This window comes from Monodon monoceros, unplaced genomic scaffold, assembly GCF_005190385.1.
Source record: "Monodon monoceros isolate NGI ecotype Baffin Bay Population unplaced genomic scaffold, NGI_Narwhal_1 Super_Scaffold_9, whole genome shotgun sequence".
Lineage (NCBI taxonomy): Eukaryota > Metazoa > Chordata > Mammalia > Artiodactyla > Monodontidae > Monodon > Monodon monoceros.
In genome coordinates this window covers 55,273,494-55,296,844 of record NW_021703786.1, presented here as the reverse complement: position 1 = coordinate 55,296,844, position 23,351 = coordinate 55,273,494, and the positions used below count along the sequence as shown (strand labels likewise).

Below are 23,351 nucleotides of genomic sequence, written 5' to 3'. Positions count from 1 at the left end.
AAGGTCCAAATGGAACACGACCTCCTCCATAAAGCTTTTTGGGAGCTCCTCAACTTCAGAAAATTCCCACTTTGCTTGAATCCCCACTGCACTTGATTTTATCTCTTACAGTTCTTATTATTTTTCTACTTGTAGTAGACACTTATTTACATATTACCTCTTGGAAGATAAAAATCGATCTCACTATAGCTATCTTATCTTTAGTTCTCACAACACCCAGCTCAGCACTTTATTCACTCATGCTTCTGAATGAATGAATGACCAAGCAGTATGGAATCCCTTGTGATAAAACTAAGTGCAGGGACTTCCCTGGTGGTCCAGTGGTAAAGAATCCACCTTCCAATGCAGAAGACACAGGCTCAATCCCTGTTCAGGGAACTAAGATCCCACATGCCACGGGGCAACTAAGCCCGCGCGCCACAACTACTGAGCTTGCGCGTCTTAACTAACACTTGCATGCCACAACTACAGAGCCCACACGCCCTGGAACCTGCGCTCCACAACTACAGAGTCCATGCGCCCTGGAGCCTGCGCGCCACAGCTAGAGAAGAGAAAACCTGCAGGCCACAACTAGAGAGAAGCCCGCACACCACAATGAAGAGCCCATGTGCTGCAATGAAAGATCCTTCATACCTCAAACGAAGATCCTGTGTGCCTCAACTAAGACCCAATGCAGCCAAACAAACAAACAAAACAAAACAAAAAAACAACACTAAGTGCAGCAGGAGAGACATTGTTGAGCTCAGGCTAAGGAGGACAGTTGACCAGATGACTCGAAGAAAAGCTTAGACCCCAACTCTGAGGCCCATGACCACTATACCTGAGTTATCTGAGTCCCTGTCATTCTGTAGTTGATTTTGCTGAGGCCCCTCCCCCACAGCGTCTCAGCTGCCAGAGCTATCTCAGCAGAAAATATTTGGGTTTCCCTTTAGTTTTACTTCCTCACTCAGTCCAATAAGCTGCACTGACTTCTAAAGAGTTTTAAGGCAAGTAACCTTAAGTTCGTTTATTTGCCTGCTCATTCATTCAAAAAATATTTACTGAGGGACTTCCCTGGCAGTCCAGTGGTTAAGACTCCGCATTTCCACTGCAGGGGGCACGAGTTCGTGGTCGGGGAACTAAGATCCTGCATGCTGCACAGCATGGCCAAAAAAAAAATTTATTGAGCACCAACTATGTGCCAAGTATTGATTGTTCCAGGCTCTGAGTATACAGTGGTGATTAAGACACCCTGACATCAGTCTTGGTGATGATTTTTTGGATCTGGTTCCAAAAGCAAAACGAACAAGTGGAACTACATCAAACTAAAAAGCTTCTGCACAGCAAAGGAAATCATCAACAAAATGAAAAGGCAACCTACTGAATGGGAGAAAATATTTGCAAGTCACATATTTGATAAGGAATTAATAACCAAAATACATAAAGAACTCGTAAAACTCAACAGCAAAACAACTATTTAAAACTGATTAAAAATGGGCAGAAGATCTGGATAGACATTTTTCCAAAGAAGGTATACAGGTGGTCAACAGGTACCCGGAAAGATGCTCAAAATCACTAATTAGGGAAATGAAAATCAAACCACAGTTAAGATATCACTTCACACCTGTTAGAATATCAAAAACACAAGACATAAATGTTGGCAAGGATGTGGAGAAAAGGGAATCCTTGTGCACTCTTGGTGAAAATATAAACTGGTGCAGCCACTATGGAAAACAGTATGAAGGTTCCTCAGAAAATTAAAAATAGAACTACCTACAATCCATCAATTCAACTTCTGGGTATCTATCTGAAGAAAACAAAAACACTAACTGGAAAAGAATATGTACCCCCATGTTCATTACATTGTTACTTGCAATAGCCAAGATATGGAAACAACCCAAGTGTCCATCAATGGATGGATAAAGAAGATGTGGTGTGTGTACGTACACACACACACACACACACACACACACACACACACACACATATAAACAATGGAACATTATTCAGCAATAAAAAAGAATGAAATCTTGCCATTTGTGACAAACATGCATAGAACTTGAGGGAATTATGCTAAGCAAAGTAAGCCAGAGAAAGACAAATATACAATTTCACTAAAAAACACCCCCCCACCGCCAAGCTCATAGACACAGAACAGGTTGGTAGTTCCCAGAGTTGAGGGGTGGGGGGTTGGGGGTGGGTGAAATGAGGGAAGGGGGTCAAAAGGTACAAACTTCAAGTTGTAAAATAAATAAGTCATAGGGATGTAATGCACAGCATGGTGACAATAGTTAATAATACTGTATTGCATATTTGAAAGTTGCTAAGAGAATAGATCTTAAAAGCCCTCATCACAAGAAAAAATTTCGTAACTATGTATATGATGGATGTTAACTAGACTTATTGTAATGATCATTTCACAATATATACAGATATTGAATCATGTCGTGCACCTGATACTAATATAATGTTATATGTCAATTTTAAAGAAAGAAAAATCGCTACTCTCACAAAGTTTATATGCAAGCACAGGGGAGGCACTCAACAAATGAGAATACACATGAGGAAAGAAAGGGATGAAACACAGATGGTGAGATGCTAAGAATTCGGGGTGATGTTTCTGTGAGCTTTTTTTTTTTAGATTAGATGGTCTAGAAAGGTTCCTCTCTGGGGAGGTGACATTTAAACTGAGATATGAGAGAAGAGCATTCCAAGCAGAAAATAGTCAGTGCACAGGCTCTGAAGCAGGTACACAATAGGTCTAGGAACAGGGTAAGGTCAGGAAGCAGGCAAGGAGCAGCTCAGGTAGACTTTATAAGGCAGGGCAAGGAGTCTAGGTTTTATTTAAGTGTGATTAGACATCAAAAGAACTTAAGCATGGTCATGGCAACATAAGAGAATGGATTTTAGAAGGAAAAGAACGGGAGTGGGAAGCCAACAGTTAGTTAGTGAACTTGCATTTAGTCCAGGTGGGAAGTCACGGCGGCCTGAACTTAGGTGGTCATGGCGGAGATGGAGATAAGAGGACAGTTACGTCTTTTGGAAGCACAGTCAACAGGACTTGTTGACGGATTGCAGGGGTGGGGAGAGCAGAAGATAACTCCCAGATTTTTGCTTTGAGAATGTACTCAGCTAAAGTGGGAAAACTGGGAAGGGGGTGGTTAGTGCTGGATACCAAGGGCTCTGTTTAAGGGGCCTCAGATATCCAAGAGGTAATTACAGGCAAGAAACAACAGAAGCGTGGATTTCTGGAATGAGGTCAAGGCTGGTAATACTGATTTGGGAGTCACTGGATGAATGAATGAATGAATGTATGTATGTATGTATGTATGTATGTATGTATGTATTTGGCAGCACCGTGTGGCTTGTGGGATCTTAGTTCCCCGACAAGGGACTGAACCCGGGCCATCAGCAATGAAAGCACAGAGTCCTAACCACTAGACCGCCAGGGAATTCCCTGGAGGACTGAATTTAAAGTCAAGGGGCTGCTAGTTGCAATGAGCTATACATAGTTCCGAGATCTTGGTTTCTAATAAAATAATAAAAGGACCAGTGTTCCTTGGAGAAATGGTTGGTGTCAGCACCAGGACAGGGAAAGTACAGGAAGATGCCTGGGAAGTACGTAAGTACAAAGGTTGCCTGGAACTTCTTACAAGGCCAGAAAGTAAGGAGGGCTCAGAAATAATGGGCACATGTTGAAACGGCACATGAACCAAGCTGAAGGCGCTGCCACTGGCCAAACCTGAGAAAAGAACAATGAGCAACACTGAGCAACGGAATAAATGATAGTAATGGACTATGATGCAAAGAACAAAGTAAATATTCACAAGCCCATATACTGATACACATAAATCACTGAATAAATATATGGGGGAAAGGCACTGTTCTCTCTCACAGTACAATTCCAATTAATAAATGTAGAAGAAATGATAGAAGTAGAAAAGTTGGCAAATATTACAGTAGTAACTGTTCGGGGCAAGATCAGCAATAGTCAAAATCACAACGAAGGTACCACGTCACACTCACTAGAATGGTGACAGTAAAAAGGACAGATAATAACAAGTGTCAGCAAGGATGTGGAGAACAAGAACCCTTAGATGCTGCTGGTGAGAATGTAAAACGGTGCAGCCACTTTGGGAAACAGTTTGGCAGTTCCTCAAAGTATTAAAACTGAGTTACCAAATGACCCCACAGTTCCACTCCCAGGTATATACCCAAAGGAAATGAAAACATATGTTCACATAAAAACTTGTACACTGGGAGTTCCCTGGTGGTCCAGTGGTTAGGACCTGGCACTTTCACTGCCGTGGCCCAGGTTTGATCCCTGGGCGGGTAACTAAGATACCTCAAGCTGTGAGATGCAGCAACCACCCCCCCACAAAAAAAAACAAAGAAGAAACACCTTGTACACAGACATTCATAGAAGCATTATTCGTAATAGTCAAAAAGTAGAAACAAGGGCTTCCCTGGTGGTACAGTGGTTAAGAATCCACCTGCTAATGCAGGGGACACGGGTTCGAGCCCTGGTTCGTGAAGATCCTACATGCCACGGAGCAACTAAGCTCGCAAGCCACAACTACTGAGCCCATGCGCCACAACTACTGAAGCCCACACACCTAGAGCCCGCGCTCCACAACAAGAGAAGCCACCTCAATGAGAAGCCCGTGCACCGCAAGGAAGAGTAGCCCCCGGTGGCCGCAACTAGGGGAAGCCCACGTGCAGCAATGAAGACCCAACGCAGCCAAAAATAAATAAATAAATAATTTATTTATTTTTTTAAAAAGTAGAAACAATCCAAATGTCCATAAACTGATGAATAAACAAAATATGGTACAGACATTTCACGGATACTGCATTTTTTTTTTTTTTTAACAAACTGAAGGTTTGTGGCAACCCTGTGTTGAGCAAGTCTATCTGTGCCATTTTTCCCAATTGCATTTGCTCACTACGTATCTCTGTGTCACATTTTCGTAATTCTTGCAGTATTTCAAACTTCTTCATTATTATCGTTATTTGTTATAGTGATCTGTGATCAGTGATCTTCGATGTTACTATTTTAATTGTTTTGGGGCACCATGAACTGTACCAATATAAGAAAGCAAGCACAATCGATAAATGTTGTGTGTTCCGGCTGCTCCACCAACCAGCTGCTCCCATCTCTCCCTCTCTTTAGGCCACGCTACTCCCGAGATACAACAATATTGAAATTAGGCCAATTAATAACCCTATGCTGGCCTCTAAGTGTTCAAGTGAAAGGAAGAGTCACACGTCTCTCACTTTAAATCAAAAGCTAGACATGATTAAACTCAGTGAGGAAGGCATGTCAAAAGCTGAAACAGGCTTTTGCCAAACAGCCAAGTTGTGAGCGCAAAGGAAAAACTCCTGTAGGAAATTTAAAATGCTACTCCAGTGAACACATGAGTGATAAGAAAGCAAAGCAGCCTATTGCTGACATGGAGAAAGTTTGAGTGGTCTGGATAGAAGATCAAACCAGCCACCACATTCCCTTAAGCCGAAGCCTAATTCAGAGCAAGGCCCTAACTCTCTTCAGTTCTGTGAAGGCTGAGAGAGGTGAGGAAGCTGCAGAAGAAAAGTGTGAAGCCAGCAGAGGTTGGTTCATGAGGTTTAAGGAAAGAAGCCGTCCCCATAACATCAAAATGCAAGGTGAAGCAGCAAGTGCCGATGGAAAAGCTGCAACAAGTTACTCAGAAGACCCAGCTAAGGTCATTAATGGAGGTGGCTACACTAAACAACAGATTTTCAGTGTAGACGAAACAGTATTTTGGAAGAAGATGCCATCTAGGACTTTCATAGCTAGAGAGTCGTCAATGCCTGGCTTCAAACCATCAAAGGACAAGCTAACTCTCGTTAGGGGCTAATGCAGCTGGTGACTCACAATGAGATTAATGTTGTTTTCATGTCTGCTAATGCAACAGCCATTCTACAGACCATGGATCAAGGAGTAATTCTAGCTTTCAAGTCTTATTATTTAAGAAATCTATCTTGTAAGGCTATAGCTGCCATAGATAGTGATTCCTCTCGTGGATCTGGGCAAATAAATTGAAAACTTCCTGGAAAGGATTCTAGATGCCACTAAGAACATTCATGATTAATGGGAAAGGGTCAAATTATCAACATTAACAGAAACTTAGAAGTTTATTCCAGCCCTTATGGATGACCTTGAGAGGTTCAAGACTTCAGGGGAGGAGGTAACTGCAGATATGGTAGGAACACCAAGAGAACTAGAATTAGAAGTGGAGCCTGAAGATGTGATGAATTGCTGCAATCCCATGAAAAAACTCTCATGGGTGAGAAGCTGCTTCTCATGGATGAGCAAAGAAACTGGTTTCTTGAGATGGAACCTACTCCTGGTGAAGATGCTGTGAAGACTGTTGAAATGACAACAAAGGATTTAGAATATTACATAAACTTAGTTGATAAAGCAATGGCAGGGTTTGAGAAGATTGATGCCGATTTTGAAAGAAGCCCTATGGTGGGTAAAATGCTATTAAACAGCATTGCCTGCTACAGAGAAATCATTTGTGAAAGGAAAAGTCAACTGATGTGGCAAACATCACTGTTGTTTTGTTTTAAGAAACTGTCACAGCCCCACCCCCTCCACCTTCAGCAGCCAACACCCTGATCAGCCAGCAGCCAGCAGCCATCAACATCAAGTCAAGACCCTCCACCAGCAAAAAGATTACGACTCACTGAAGGCTCAGATGATGGTTAGCATTTTTCAGTAATAAAGTATTTTTAAATTAAGGTACACACATTATTTTTTTAGACATAATGCTATTACACACTTAATGGACTACAGTATAGTGTAAACATAGCTTTTATATGCACTGGGAAACCAAAAAGTTCAAGTGACTCACTTTATTGCAGTGTTTACTTTGTTGTGGTGGTCTGGTACCAAACTCACAATACAGTATCATCGTGGTCTGCCTGTATAGCCATACAATGAAATATTATTCAGCCCCCTCTCCAAAAAAAAAAAAAAAAAGGAATGAAGTACTGACACATGCTACAATATGGATGAACCCTGAAAACATTATGCTAAAAAGAAGCCAGTCACAAAAGACCACATATTGTATGACTCCATTTATATGAAATGCCCAGAATAGACAAACCCTATTATTTTTACAACTTTTAAAATGTTTCAAATTATTCCAAAATAAAAATTTAGAAAAATAAAATCAGGGCACTCAATGAGATCACCTAGAGACAGTATAGGCAGAGAGGATAAGGAAACTCAGGACAGAACCCTGGGATATGCTAACACTTTAAAGGTTGAAGACAGGTTGAAGAGTCAGCAGGAGACTGAGAAAAGTAGCCAGCAAGATAGGCAAGTCAGCTATTTGTGCCGCCTGCCAAGACAACAGGGGTGAGGGACATTTTACTGGCCCCAATACTCAAGAGAGCTTAATCAAGACATTTGTCAGATACACGTAGAAAAAAAAATCTGGCTGCCACCCAAGCGTAGGAGGGGCAGAGCCTTGCCCCCCAGTGGTGCTTGCTGTGGGGATGAAGATCTATTCTCCTGGGGAAGGAGGAAGATGAAATACCACCAGGGACGGATCTTAGTGAATGCGCATAGTGATCCTAATCTTCATTTTAGAGAGAGGAAACAGAACCAGAAAATCAAGTCGTTTGCACAATGAATGTGGCAAAGTTGGGATTCAAAATTTTAGCTCTTAAGTCCATGCTTTTCTACTCCTCCCCCAGCAACCTAGTGAATTGCCAATACCACCTAAAGATCCTTTCGTTTCCAGGGCTGCTAGTCAGTGTTTCCACAAGGGCTACAGTGACTGAGTAAAGTTGCTTCTTAAGAAAGGGTTGCAGGACTTCCCTGGTGGCACAGTTGTTAGGAATCCGCCTGCCAGTGCAGGGGACACGGGTTCGAGCCCTGGTCCGAGAAGATCCCACATGTTGCAGAGCAACTAAGAAATTAAAAAAAAAAAAAGAAAGGGTTGGATAAATCAAGAAAATTAAGTTAGACACAAGCAGATTGACATGTATCCCCCTGGGTACTTTAAGGTTAGGTAGGCACACAATAGTGGGGGGCTGGGAGGGCTGCGGTGCAAAGATTTGGGACTCAGTTCACTGCCAATATGGCAGGACGGAGACTGGTCAGCTACCCCAGGTTCAGTTCCCCAGGGACAGGGGAACAGGCAATTTGTCAAGACCTGCCTAGTACATCACTCCCCTGCTTAAACCCCTTTAATGGAATCTTTAGAGAGGGTAAAAGAGACAGTAACTGGACAAAGCACAGGTGAGGGCAGGGGTGTCAATGCCACGAACAGGAGGATGAAGTGGACACGTATCTTAAACACCAAGACTCAGCTCCTGGACACTGGCATCCTGGCCTTGACCCTCTGGGACCCAAAAGATGAGAAGCTGGGAGGACAGGGTTTTAGATAGAGGGAGCATCTGGCAAAGCACTCCACAGAGAGCAAGGTGCATTCTTAGAACCGAAAGATGATCTCTTTGACTAGAGGGTAGTCACGTGGGACAGTGTACATTTGGCTGCAAAGAAGGTCTGGGGCCAGGTCTTCAGGGCTTTGTAAACTACCTTAGGATTTGAATTTTATCATAAGAGGAAAGGGAAGATGTTAAGTTTATTCCCTTTTTTAATTAAAATTATACTTACACATAATTAAATTGTCTTTAAAAAAATTTAACCACTGTTAACTTAGTTATCCAAACAGACTATAACCTCTTTGAGGGCAAAGCCATTGGATTGAACTACTTCTACCTCCTCAGTATCTAGTGCAGTGGTTCTCAAACTTTAGCAGAATCATGGGATGGGGCCGTGGGTGGTTAACACAGATTTTGCTGGGCCCCAACCTTCAAGTTTCTGATTCACTAGGTCTGGGGTGGGACCTGATAACTGTATTCCTTACAAGTTCCCAGGTGTCGTGACCGCACTTTAAGAATCTGGGGGGAAAGTAAAAGATCCTAGAGGGAATCAGTAGAAAGAGTAAGAGAGTATATGAAGACACACTGAGTTCCTGATGCTCTTCTAGACCGTATACAAAACAAGCTGGGATAAAAGAGGCTGGAATTATAGAAATCCCAGAGGCAGACTGGAAAAGTAGAGATAAAAACAGTTAACGACAAAACTTTAGCCTAAGGAGGTTTCCCCTCCATTAAAGCCCCTGTTCCAAGATACTCTTCCATTTATAAATAAAAAGCAAAACAGTAATTTTTTCAAAATTAACAATTTTAGAACAATTAAACAAAAACCACAGAGAATGCTCTTAAAAGAGTAGTTACACATCCTTACCTTCCCTCAATTATCTGTACCTGAAATAAACCTAACCGCCAAGCCTGCACTCCTCTAAATAGACATCATCAACTGCCTGGTGACAGCTACAAGAAGGGAAGGCAAAATGCCTCGGAGGAACTGAAAAGCATCCAGAAAATTCGCTTTGCCAACTTTAACCTTTCTTAGTAATAGAAATGTCAAACTCTTTATTGGTTTATTTTTTTCTTTCTCTCTCTCTCCTCTTTTTCTTGCCTGCGTTTTTAAACTGAACATACAGCATATTTACTAAAGGTATAAAATCAAGGCAAGTTGTTAAGGCTGGCTCCTACAGTGGAAGGAGTGCTGAACTGGGAATCAGGACATCTAGTCCTAGCCCAGGCACACACTAATTGTATGGCTTTGTGCTCAGTTTATGCTATAAATGTACAGAGTTGGACAGATGGTCTTTGTGGTCTATTTAAGCTCTGATATTTTGACTTTCAAATCTAAAGAAATAAGAAGCATTATCACACTGTCAGGCACACAAGGGGACAGTCCCCAGATAAGTAGAGTTCAAACGAAACATTCTTGTGGGATTCCTTCACCTTCCACCTGTGTCAATTACGCAACTGGACAAAGGGAAAGCAAACATGGATCAAGTATCAAAAGAACAGCTCCAGATGAGTGCTCAGAGGAAGTGGAATTGACGCTCCCTTTACCTTCTGAGTGCCACGCTGCGAGGTGGGTGCCAGCTCAGCCAGAGCACCATGTTCTGGTGAACAACAGGACCATCAGTAAGAGTGAAAGAAATCAAACACTTTCTGCAGGTCCAATCTTGGTTTCCCTATAAATAAAACATGACTACAGTCGTTTTAAGTTCTTCCTAGTACTGTACCTTTTCAAATTCCGAAACAATCAGGTAAATTTTTTTAACCTGCTATGCATTTACTACTAGTACTTTCATCAATTACACCAAGGAGTTGGTCAAATCTGGCCCACAGCCTGTTTTCCTACAGTCCATGAGCCAAGAATAGTTTCTACATTTTTAAGTGGTTACAATAATCAAAGTAAGAATACTTTTTGACAAGTGAAAATTATGCAAAATTCAAATTTCGGTGCCTATAAATAAAGTTTTATTGGGATGCAGTCATGCTCATTTGTTTATGTAATGTCTGTGGCTACTTTCTTGCTATGACATAGTTGAGCAGCTGCAAAAATCTCGAATATTTACTATCTGACCTTTCACAGAAAAAGTTTACGACCCCTAAGTTACACCACAGCCTAGATACCCATGTCATTTTAATAACAAACACTTCCAAGGGTTATTTAGATCATAAAAGACATGGGTAAAGTATGAATAGGAAAACACTGAAAGAGGAAAAGTGTTCGTACAGAACTTGAATTTTTCAACAGATGAGGATAATACTGGCAAGGCCTCCTTGTTTGTGTGTATCTGACATGCAGCTTTCAAACCCAGAAGGAATGACAATCTCTCAATTTTACTGTCTTTCTGCAGCTCTCTATGCTAAAGGAGAAGAGAAAACGACAGAGTAAAACATTATCACTGGAAAATACAGCTAGGAACCAGAATGGCACTACGAAGTTAGGAAGTTTCCTAATGATGTCAAAATCTCACCTTCTAGTAAGGTGTCTGTGCTTTCTGAACCAAAAATAACTGAGACAAATGGTATGACAAGTGTAAGCATGCCACGGGAGGCAAGGGGACATAGTTTTTGAATTGGGGATGCACTAGAGAGATCTGAGACACATTAACTGTGATACTCACAGGTCAGAGACTTCCAAAGAGCTGAGAGCCAAACAGGTTAACAGACATTCACTCTTACTGATGGAGCCTTTTGATAAATAGAGTTTAAAAGACAAGAAGTACTTGTAAGATTAGAGGTTTTAACAAACGGGTTATTGGGACTGTGAATCTGGGGATCAAGGTTTTTGGTTCAGGCTACCTGCATGGAGCATTCTCATACTACAAACATTAAATAAATTTAGAATCCTGACATGGGGTATTTCTCAAAAAGCATCTAGTCCCGAATCAGCTTCCTAAAATCACATGGACTATTAAAAATTCGAGGATGATGCCAAATAAATGTGCTAATGAAAATTAGGTCACATATTCATTTTTAAGATTTGCACATGTATTTTAAAGACACTTTTACACTGATGTTTACTAGTACAATTGAGACAAAAGGGGCATCAAAGTTAACACCAGTTGCATTGTGAGGGTCTGTTTAGGAAAGGTTTATGCCCTATACAGAGTTTGAGCACTTACCTCTGTTTCCCCTCTGCTAGTCATTATTCAGTTGCCTTCCCTCAGGTCAGAAAAGTTCTCCTTTCAATCAGGACTGGCTCAGCAGTGTACCTCCTCTTTGGTGCCTTCCTCTGACAAGAGGTGATGTACAGATCTGCACAAACAGATATCCACAACCCTCCTACCTCTTCTCACAGGCCATTTCAGAATGGTGATGTGCTTCCCAAACTCCTAACACCAGCCCACTCCTACTATAACACTCATAAGCTCTGCCAGTGTGGGACATGGCCCATTTTTTGGTCAAATGTGAAAGAGAAAGACAGATGAATGGCAAGAAGCAACAGACCATTGATGTGCTAATTAAGGCTAAGTTACCACATTATGCCAAGGGACTACAAACCTTCAAAGTGATGTTTCTTCACGGGACCGCCTCGAAAATTCGTTAAAATACTGTAGCAGTTTCAGAATTGTCCATTTAAAATAGAATGCAGTTGGTGCAAAGTGAAAGGTTTCCTTTCAACCCTCAAAGTCCTATTTTCCTCATTTTTCCTTAGTACTCTTACAGCTTGCACCTTCGAGTAAATTGTAAAAGCCAGAAGAGGCCTATTACTGTATTGATTCACATATTTCCCCACATTAACTAGTCCCTAACGTGGATATGAAACAAGGAGAAAGATCCACATGAGCCTGTAGATTAAAGAGCAGAAAACAGTGAGCATTTCCTCTGCAAACCCACCCTGCCTGGACTGAGAGTGGAGGAAGGCTTCCTCCAGGGAGGGAGACGTGTCAAGAGCAGGTAAAGAAATAGGGCAGGTGCCTTCTTGTGAATCAGACACTTAGGCCTCAAGCGAAAAGATTAAGAGAGAAAAATCTAAATATGTAAACATACTACTTTTCACCTTTGGGCATACTCATTGAAAATAATATTTCAGTCTGAACAGGGAAGAACTTGGAAGGAAAGAATTAACTGTCATTGGAAGCTGTGTAACTGAAATTTATTTGGTAAATGAGAAACTCTCAGAAAATAATGAAAATGAGGAGCCACCAGATTTTTTGCTCAATTTTCCTTTTCCTCAAATTCAGAATGGAAATGGGAGGTGGGAGGGAGACATGGAATTATGAAGTGAACATGACACACATTAGTTTACAAGCTTATAGCTAATAAATCATGTTGTTCCTAGCTGCTCAAGGGGTGTGATCTTAGGGAGAAAACACCCCTCAGAAGAACAGAGGGAAAAAAAATCCATGTTAAAGGAGAAAATAAACATGTAAATCACAGCAAAAACCACATTAGTTAGGTATGTGTAGGGGAAAACAATTGCCTTTTTCTAAGAATAGATTTCCCCACAACTTTAAAATAGGTTTCCTCTGATACATACAAATCATACTTGTCTTCTTTCCTAATAAGTATTATCTTTTTATATAAAAAATAATTTTCAAGACAGGAAAGACAGAAACCAGAGGATTTCATTCACATCTGTACAGAAATATTTACTTTTGTTAGACAAAAAACTCAAGATCACAGTACACAGTGCTTATTTATTTAAATACTTGAAAAGGTCAATGATGGAAAAAATAGGTTCATAATGAGAGTTTTATTCATTAGATTTATTTTACCATTTAAAAAAGTGCTGCTTCTAGGTTATCCTAGCCAGATATAGAACACTTCATGACACATGCAGCTACTGTAATATACTATAATAGACACAGCCATTATAGAATGATTTACACTTTGGGAGGAAACTCAATAGTAGTAATGGTGACTATTTATTTAAACTAAAAACATTGATAATATACAAATCTTTTTTCTCATTTGATTGAAAGGGCTATAAAATTCAACATACTGACAAAGGAAACAAAATAATCACACAGGTGACGCCTTTGCTAATCGCCTTGAGCTTACTCCTTCCTTAAAGGAGAGCATCACACTCAGCTATACAATTTTCTAGACTGAACGATGGCTTCAAGGCTGGCCTACCATGAAGGATGGGACTGAAAGAAAGTCACGTTTTTAAAAACGGAAAGAAAAAGGCAAATTGTGCCTCGTGTACTTAAAGTACCCAAAGATCATTCTGAGTAAATGTGAAACAAATAAGTGACCAATGAGTAAGTAAAGTCTCTGAGCTGACTTCAACCTAGGAGAGTGAGCCAACTGAGCACTAATAATACCATGTAGAAACGTCTAGAAACATCATTTCTTGAACTCAGTCTGGGAGACCATATCTTGCCTGAATATGTACATTATTTACAAAATATTCCCTTTCGGCCTCTGAAAGTTAGTCATTTTAGTTTGGCTGTAAAGCTGTCTCCTCCCATATGCTAGCCAATACTGCAGTTATTACTATCATTAAAATACTCTTACGCATGGATTACAAATATTAACAAAGTAACTCTGCATGTATAAATATCTCAATATTTCTAGCGGAATTTAAAGCATTCAGAATGTACATAAAAGTATTTGTTTTTGGTAGGGCCAGTATTTTTTTTTTTTTTAAATCATCGCTGTTTCAATAATGCTTTGTACATAGCAAAGCCCAAAACTGCAAAAACAGTAGCACCAAAACTTGCTCGAAGCCAAAATGTGGAGCTCTTGAGGTCAGCTTGTGTCACGTGCCTGTAGTCAAAAAATATAATTAATGTTTAAAACATGATTAGTATGAAAAAAACAGTTATATGAACAATCTACTTTTAGGGAAGTATTAGCACACTTGTCAGGCTAATTGCATACAGTAATGGTCACCAAAAACATTTATCAATAAAGCCACATGTACATTGCTTAGATAATCATTATCTTAAGACATACTGTAGACATTAATAAAGAAATATCTATAATTAGTTACTATTTGGGAGTAAACAACATCCAAAATGTTATAAATTTTCTTCACATGGGAAACGGAGAACTTAGACAAATCAACCTGCCACTTTTTAAAACCAGTATGGTCCTTCAAAATGAGAGGTAAGACTGAGACCTCACAATTTTAAGAGTCAATTTCATGGAACTTAATGTGCAATCTCCTGTCCCCAGGAACCAAAAGCTATCTTGTAAGCAGTTAAGTGACAAGTGACAATACTTTTCTAAGAGCAATGCTTAAAATCAACTTTGGAAACACTGAGTCCCATAAAAATTTACCCAAAAAACCCCAAAGGGGTGGGGGAAGATTTACAAGTTTGCATTAATTTGGTTACTGCTGATTAAAGAAAGAAGAAGAAAAAAACAAACAGACAAACCAAACCCTGGTATCAGACAGGCAGTGACATTGGTACCAACTAAAGGACATGATGTAACATGATGGACTGAAAGGTAAATGACATAAAAGAAGCCATATTATGCATGACAAGAACAGGGACAGCCTGTATCACAAACTGAGTTTGTGAGCATGCTCAGTTAATAACACTGCTAAGCACCCCCAAGGGTCTCAAGTATGACAGCTTACCATGAAGAGGATACAGCTTTAAAGCAAAGGTTGGAACATTTTATTCAGCGTCACTGAAGTTTTAGTTAAGTGAACACAATTGAGGTGATGCAGAAAACTTACAGAATTAAGAGCTTAGAGAGACTGTCTAGTTTAGGTTATTTCACAACTAAATTAAACAAACAGAGTTGAAGCAAGAGTCAGACATCATTAAAAGACCAAGACACTGACATATGCAAAAGAGTTAAGAGCCAAAAATCTATAAATTATACAAAACTACTGTCTCAGTAATAGTCAAAGAGAGAACAATCAGATTAGTTATCACAAAATGCAATCTGTACATCCCTAAGAAACAAGTTTACAATACAAGCAAAGTGCTCCATGCTTATCACTATGGTAAAACAACACAAAGCACTCCAACTTATCTTACCCAGTTTCTATTAAAAAAAAAAGTCACTCCTTAAATAATTATTATTTTACAAAGCAAAGTGATAACACAGGTTCATGCCACCTTGCAAGTTAGTTCTTCCAACAGGTAATGTTTCATTTTTTTTAAAAAACAGTTAGGGAAGAAAATACTTAGGTGTTTAGTTTTTCCACTTGGAAAAACTCCAACAAAGGCAACCCACTGGTTGTGGGAAATGTTACCTGGCTTCAAGAAAAAGTGGACCATGAGATGACTCCACGAAGATGGAATCTTCTACAGAGCTGATGGCATGCACCTGGTGAATAATACTGCCTTCGTCGTCTGCTAACAGCACGGCACCCCACTCAGCTACCCGGGCTCTTAACCTTTTATACACATGCACACAGTTTGCAGTTCACAGCACAGCTCACAAAAGAAGGGGACTGAAAGTAATATCTCTCAATTAAACATCCCACACATAAACTGAGTTGCCACCCTACATGATGCATCTCATGCTTTCTATATTTAAAATAAAGTTATTCTATAGAAAATTGCCAAACTTAAAAAAATCTATCTATATATACTCTTTTAAAACACTCACATACCAGGCAGGAAACCTAAGGCTGTTATATACGTTCTCTATGTATCTCCCAGAGGCTGGTCTTGGTATATCTGAAACACTAAGAGAAGCCCTTGAAACCAATACCATAAGCAGTACCTGACAATATGCGGTGACTATAAGTATTTACCTAAAATGAGGCTAACAACTATTAGTCATGAAGTTTAGAAATGCTTCTAGTTTCTGACTACTAAAAACTACAAACATACATCTGTAAAAAAAAAAAAAAAAAAAACTGAGTAAAACATCCCAAACTCAGAGGCTGTCATGGCCCTATGATGAGAGTTTCAGAGTTTACAAGTCCAAGTCAGCAGAGATGCACAGGACCTAAAGTGAGAACACAGGCTAAAAGTGCATTCGAGTTTTGCTTCAGATTTGGTCTCTCTGTGATTTTCATGCATCTTCACTAATGGAGAATATTTTTACACTTAGTTTTTAATTTAGGGGAAAAGGGGGTTAGGATTAATATTAGCTATAATGACATTAAAATCAGTCAAAATGATTTCTCATCAATATTCTTCACATATGGAAACTGTTAACACAGCTTAGCTCCCTTTGTTGAATTTTGAGAAAGTATTACCATTCATGAAATAATATATTCTAACTGACTTTATTGCTTAGTTTTCTTTTGCATTTCAAGACAGTAATTATTACTTTCCCTAAGCTATAGTATAGTCTTCAATAGGCAAAACAGTGGTTCATATTTATAGATGGAAAACAATACAGATACATGTTCAATATACAGCTAGTTTAAAACTCAAGGCAACCACAGACTCATAAAATATATTTCAATGACTCTACCGATGTTATAGTAGTTGTTTAACATACTTTTAGACATGGAAAACTACTTTTAGACAGAAAGCTACTTAGAGAATTATTTTATGTCTTTACCATATGCATTTAAAAGCTACAGCACCAGGCTCTATTTACAAAAGAGAACGCATTTATAACAGATGGCACATTTGCAGTGCCTGCCTAACTGACAACACCTGAATGGAGAACAGTGCAATCTTAATTGTAAGTATTAAGAACTGAGCCATGTTTGTCATTTCAGATCTCAAGCAGAAGCAGAGTAACAGTTTCATAAGGCTGCTTCCTAGTTCATGCCTATAAACTCAAGCAAAAGGAATGCTTCCACAATTCAAAAGTTTAATTCTTGCCAAATGATTCACATAAAATACCTCAGAATAAATTTTAATATCTTACTGCATATTTTTTCTTAAGTTTTTTTTGACTATTAAAAAAGTAATACAGGGAGTTCCCTGGTGGCACAGAGGTTAAAATCCCGCTTGCCAATGCAGGGGACACAGGTTCGAGCCCTGGTCTGGAAAGATCCCACATGCTGCGGAGCAACTAAGCCCACAAGCCACAACCACTGAGCCTGAGTGCCACAACTACTGAAGCCCGTGTGCCTAGAACCCGTGCTCTGCAACAAAGAGAATCCACTGCAATGAAAAGCCTGTGCACCGCAAGGAAGAGTAGCCCCTGCTTGCCGCAAGCAGAGATAGCCTGCGTGCAGCAATGAAGACCCAACGCAGCCAAAAATAAATAAATAAATAAATTTATATTTAAAAAGTTATACAAGCACACTATATGAGGAAAATAAAAGAAGGAAGGAACAAAATCACCTAGAATCACCTGAGGCAACTAATTAAAATTTGGGGTATTTCCTTTTAAACTTTTTCTATGTATTTCTAACATAGCTACAAACACAATGTGTATAATTTATATACTTTTATATCTTTTAAAAATATTATATAGGCATTTTTACATAAATTATAGAGACATCTTTTTAAATAGCTGCTTTATATTCCTACTGGTGGCTGTCACCATTTACAGGTGACGGTAACTAAAGTGATGAATACCTTTCTACGTTAAGATTTTTCGCTATATTTAAAATAGTTTCCTTAAGATAGACTACCCCAAAATGAATATTACAGGGTCAAAAATGTGTGTGTGTGTATGTATAAAAAGGTTCTTTTTTTCCAATCTACTGATATATCAGAATCACACATTTCCCTACTCTACGCAGAATAAAATAATTTAGGTTCAGCAGTATCTCTTTTTAGAACATAAGAAAGAACGACTAAATGCTAAAATATAACCTTAAAAAATCGTGTGAAGCTTGTCACAGCTTTCGAGTTCTTAGGTAGAAAATTCCTGTGGACTGGATGCTGGCTTCCTGTTTTAGAAGTGCTGAGGGCCCAGATGTCGATTAGATGACAAGTGCTTTTTTTTTTTTTTTTTTTTTTTTTTTTTTGCGGTACGCGGGCCTCTCAGTGTTGTGGCCTCTCCCGCTGCGGAACACAGGCTCCGGACGCGCAGGCCCAGCGGCCATGGCTCATGGGCCCAGCCGCTCCGCGGCATGTGGGATCTTCCCGGACCAGGGAACGAACCCGTGACCCCTGCATCAGCAGGCGGACTCTCAACCACTGCGCCACCAGGGAAGCCCAACAAGCGCTTTTTGACACAAGTGTGGGAGCAAACCAACAGGTTTGGACCTGGGTATTACTAAGGCTGCTACTTAACAAGGCAGAGAGAAGATAATGTTTCAAAATTCAGGCAATAAAGAGGCACATTAAAAACTTTGTGTGAAGGTCACATAGGCATATAACAACGGACAAAAATTCCTATGCACCTTTGCACAGAATGCCTTAAAGAAGGCATACAAAATGCTTTGATTAACTCTACAATTTATGGTAAATATAAGAACATGAACTAAAATCTTTATTGGTTCAGTGTATTTAACCAATAATAAAGGGAATGTTATCCTCTCCCTGCTTTTTGTTTCTGCCACCTGGTGAAGTATTTTTTCATATTTACCTCCAATAATAATGCCATTACTGCTAATAATAATTTTAACAATGACAATTCTAATTGAACTAGTAGGCATGAAACATTTTAATAAGCTATTTCTCGAAATAGGTTAAGAAATAAAACCACAGTGTCCAACAAAGATGAACTATAACACAAATCATACGAAAGCTGTTAACTGAGCATGCCTAAACAGTAACATACTTAGGAAAAGGACATAGGTGTGCATCAATGTCAAGAAATGCTTCACCAAGCATTAGAAGAATAAAAATTCATGGATGATTGTAGATACATGGGAAACACATAATGTCTTCTACATGTTAACTACAGATACTTAAAGGTCAGAATAGGCAAACTCCATCCTGTTGTGTCCTTTAATATACTAAACCAAATGGCAAAAATTTTTTAATTTATAAGCAGCAGCAGCTTACTTGAAGAGAATCTATAACACAAGCTCTCATATAATTTTAAACGTATGACTATGTATATGTATCCAAATTCAAAGAAAAGCCTTGTAAGGACCTTGCATATGAACACAGAAGTTTCATATGAAATTAAAACAGAGGATGCACTTCCTTAAAATACAATATTTTACTGTAACGTAATATCCTGAGAACTCTTACATTCCCTACAGAATCTCTATAGCATTAAGATTTCTACGAAACTATCCTCTTCATAAAGCAATCCTGTGAAAAGACAGTTCATTTTAGCGTGACAACAGTGAAGTCCTTTCTTCAAAAACAGGGCTCCTATATTAAGTAACATGATTTCAAACAATGTGAAGGAGGAACTTAGGTGATTATTAAAGTAATATGGGCAAATGAAGTGAGTCGTTAAAGAACAGATTAAAATAAATGTCACATATATCCAATTTTTAAAAATACATTAATAAACAGGATAAAAAATACAATGGGTATGATGACTTGTCCATCATACCTTTGCGTCTCGGTAAATACTCAGTGTGAACTACACATTTTGTTGCTAAAGTAAGATGCTGTTACCAAACTTAAGAAGTAACATGAACAAATAACCTATACGGCTAATCCAAGTACTAAAATGTGGTGAAAGAAATACTAAAACCAAGATATGCATCAGAGAAAACCACACCAAAATAATAAATCGTAAAATAAACAATTTGATTAAATTATAGGTTAGGAAAAATGGGAGGATTATACACTGAAACACAGCTGGGAAACGGCTCAAGAGGAGTTAAAAAATGACTAAGTGGCACAGGCAAACAAATGAAAATGAACACCTAAAGGAAGGGACAAATTAAAGTGCACACACACTACAGTACAGTGACATCCTCATGCAAAGCAGGAGTGTTCTAAAGTCAGAATAATAAATACTTAATAAACTAAAATCCTGGGTAGTTCAAACCAACAATCAAGCCCACTCCTACATAATCATTTTAACACCTTCAGATTTAAGAGGTATTTATAATTAAAATATAATCAAAAGGTACTTTTCTCCAATAACATGATTTTCACTATTTGAAATGAAAGCATTGCCAGAGACTAAAATCACCTGGCCACAGGTTAATAATCTTCCAAATGTATTTAAATTCAAATAATTCCAGCTATTCATAAATTATTCCAAAGAAAAACATAAACCTATCCAGATCTAAAGGCTGAGACCATAATTACCAAAGAACAAAGTCACACGTCAGCTATGTAGTTAAACACTTCTCTCACATGTTGAATATACATTCAATTAAACTGGAAAGAAAAAAATTTTTATTACTACTTTCTACTTAAAATACATAGTGTCAGTAAATAAGCTAAAAAAATAAAGACAATCTTTTCTGGTCAAAAACAGATGGGGAAAAATGGACAATTTCAGAAATGTTGGAAATGTTGAAATTGCGTAAGTATAAATTAATTAATTTGGCATAGATCCTCTCATGATCAGGTTACAGCATTTCCTTTGCTAGCATAGGGCACTAAGGTCACTGAAAATATAACCAAAAGTTAAAAAAAAAATTTAACACAATATTTAGAAAGGTATTTAAACACAGGTCTGTATCTTCTTCATCTTGATATTTTGCCCCAGCTCACAGCAGGATCCTATCTAAAGCAGGTACTTAAGTATTTGGATGAATAAATCAAAGTGGTAGGAGGATGACATAAGGGGAGAACGTGGCACCAAACATGTATTATCTCTGGAAGTAGTTTCTACTTTGGTGATCAAAATTTTTACAAGCATGCTAAAACAATGTACTAATTTGAGACCAACATGTATGTACCAATATTTGTCTATTAATTTCTTTGCAGACATTTAACAAAACTTTTTGGTTAAATAAAAAATTTTAAACTGCTCATTTATACTTCTAAATCAAACGCTAGGCACAGCAGATTTCTAAAATGAGAAGACTTAAGACTTACTGTTGAGTGAGAATCGTCCCTATTGAATTACAGTGAAAAATTCTTATATGACTTTTACTCAATTAGTGAATCCTTTTTCTGTTTATGTAACATTAAGATACACCTAGCACAGCAAACCAGTGGTGACCAACCACCAAAAGGTTGCCAAAACCCAAGACACGGTAGGGAAAGTGGTTCCATTCTCACCCCACCAACCCCATTACTTTTTCAAGTTATTAAAGAGAAAGGAGTAAAACTGTATGTGGAGGTGTTTGTAAGAGACATTTTCCTTCCTCAGGTGCACCTTTTTCTGGCCTGCATTTTCACAACTTTAGGCTATGTCTTAAGACTGAAGTTGCAAACTGGTGGCCTGTAAACATGCTTTCTTTGTTCTGATTAGTACTTCAGATTTTTAAAATTTAATTGCCTTTACTTAAATATCAGGAAATTTTACCTAAAAAATCCTGACTTCTAGTGTCTCAGAGAATCAGAAGTCCTGGCGATACCACGCTTGCACAATAACCAACAGCCAGAGCTGAGTGGTGGCTGCCTCTTGCAGACAGGACCTGTCGTAGCTCCCATCTCTCTTATTTCTTCTCCTTGGCCACCTTCATTCATTAACATTATCCATCCAGACCCTGTAGGTACTTAAGTTTTTGGCCTCCATCCTCACCTACCTCATCTATAATCCTTTTGTGAATTAGAAGAAACTTCAATATAGAGCTCCTAAATTTCCACTGGACTTCTATAAAATAATTTATTGAAATACTACCAGGGAAGAGGAAGGAGTTCTCTGAAAAGTATGCTGGTTTTCCTCCTCATCTTTTTCATTCTTTCCTTCTTGATTACCAGACATCAGTGATGTATGCTGACATTACCATTAAATTATTTCTAGCTTATAATTAGATATGACAAAATGTACTGATTTCTCTTCGAGGATCACTGTACAGAGTAATTTATGATGAGCAATCTCATCCATTAATGCACACCCAACCTATTTCATTGGGAAGCTGACTAAACCAACCTAAAACTAAAATTGGCACTAAAGATGCAGACAACGAATCAATCTGCAATTATGGACGATCAAGAGCTTCTAGAATAAAACTGATGGTTTGCGATCAGCAATTACTAGGAGCCAAGGTGAGTTCACCAAGAATAAGACACCAAATAGATGTCACTTTCTATTTAGATAAAATTAATACATTGGTGGATCAGAGGAATGTGGTAGAAATTATATTGATTTCAAAAGAGCCCTCCAGGAAATCTCTTATAAGACAGTAAGATACAACATGGGCTGGATAATAAAATATTTTTAATTGACAGAATAATCTTTCCCCAAGAATTCTGAATCTGTGTCACTGGGAAGAGTTCTCTAGTGGAGCACTAAAGGGCTTGCTTGCTTGAGCAATCTCGCTCTCTAATCTCTGGGTATTCAACATTATTTTTTAATCAGTAACTTGAAAGATAAAGAAGACACAGCTACCAAATTTGCAAATAACACAATGCCGAGAAATATATATAATGGGACAAATGACAGAAATAATGTTTGAAATGACTGAGCTAGAACAATGGATCAAAAAGCAGAATATGACACTCAATAGAGATATATATGTATCCGCATTTAGATACAAAGAGCCAACTAAAACTGTCAAATACACAGAGAGGAGGGGACACTGCCTTAATAGCACTTTGTATGAAAAAATCTGATTTCAACCCCAAGATTAATATGCATCAACAGTGGGCTGGGGCTGCTAAAAAGTTAATTCATGCAGTAGACAGGTGCTGTCCTAACTGTGGAATATGACCACCCACCGTTATGGACTAGTCAGATCACACCGGGAGCACTGTTCTCCATTCTCAGTGGCACTTTTTAAGAGGTACTCTGAACAACTAAGGGGCTTTCAGATGAGGAAAACCAGGAATGATGAAGTCACTAAACCATTTAAGAAAAGGCTGAAAGAAATGGGGATGTTCTACCTGGAGAAGAGAAATTTAGGGGAGACATGATGGCCGTCTTCAAATGTCTGAAGGCTATGTTGAAGAGGGAGTAGAATAGTCGTATGTTGTTCTAAAGGGCAGAACTAAAGCTAAAGGAGAGAAAGTTATAGGGAAATAATTTTAGTCCAAAAAAAAAAAAAAAAAGGCAAAAGCAAAAACCTTCTCCAATGAGGAAAGCCATCAGCAGATAAACAGTATCTCTAAACTCTATCAGGAAGGCTCACAGGAAGGCAATCTAATGGG

At 38.7% G+C, this 23,351-nt stretch overlaps 1 protein-coding gene across 7 annotated transcripts in view; it reads right to left on the bottom strand.

The window, feature by feature from the left end:
* Positions 1-12,447: 12,447 nt before the first annotated feature.
* The window catches only part of RHOT1 (ras homolog family member T1), a 60,349-nt gene continuing 49,445 nt past the window's right edge, over positions 12,448-23,351 (bottom strand). For 4 of the 7 annotated variants that reach the window (XM_029211783.1, XM_029211782.1, XM_029211787.1 and 1 more), the window contains exon 20: positions 12,449-14,109. In XM_029211783.1, coding sequence (XP_029067616.1) covers positions 13,992-14,109 — 118 coding nt within the window. In that variant the 3' untranslated portion in view covers positions 12,449-13,991. Of the gene's footprint in view, positions 14,110-23,351 lie in introns of all 7 variants that reach the window. The other 3 variants (XM_029211789.1, XM_029211785.1, XR_003791944.1) reach the window with 3 other exon arrangements.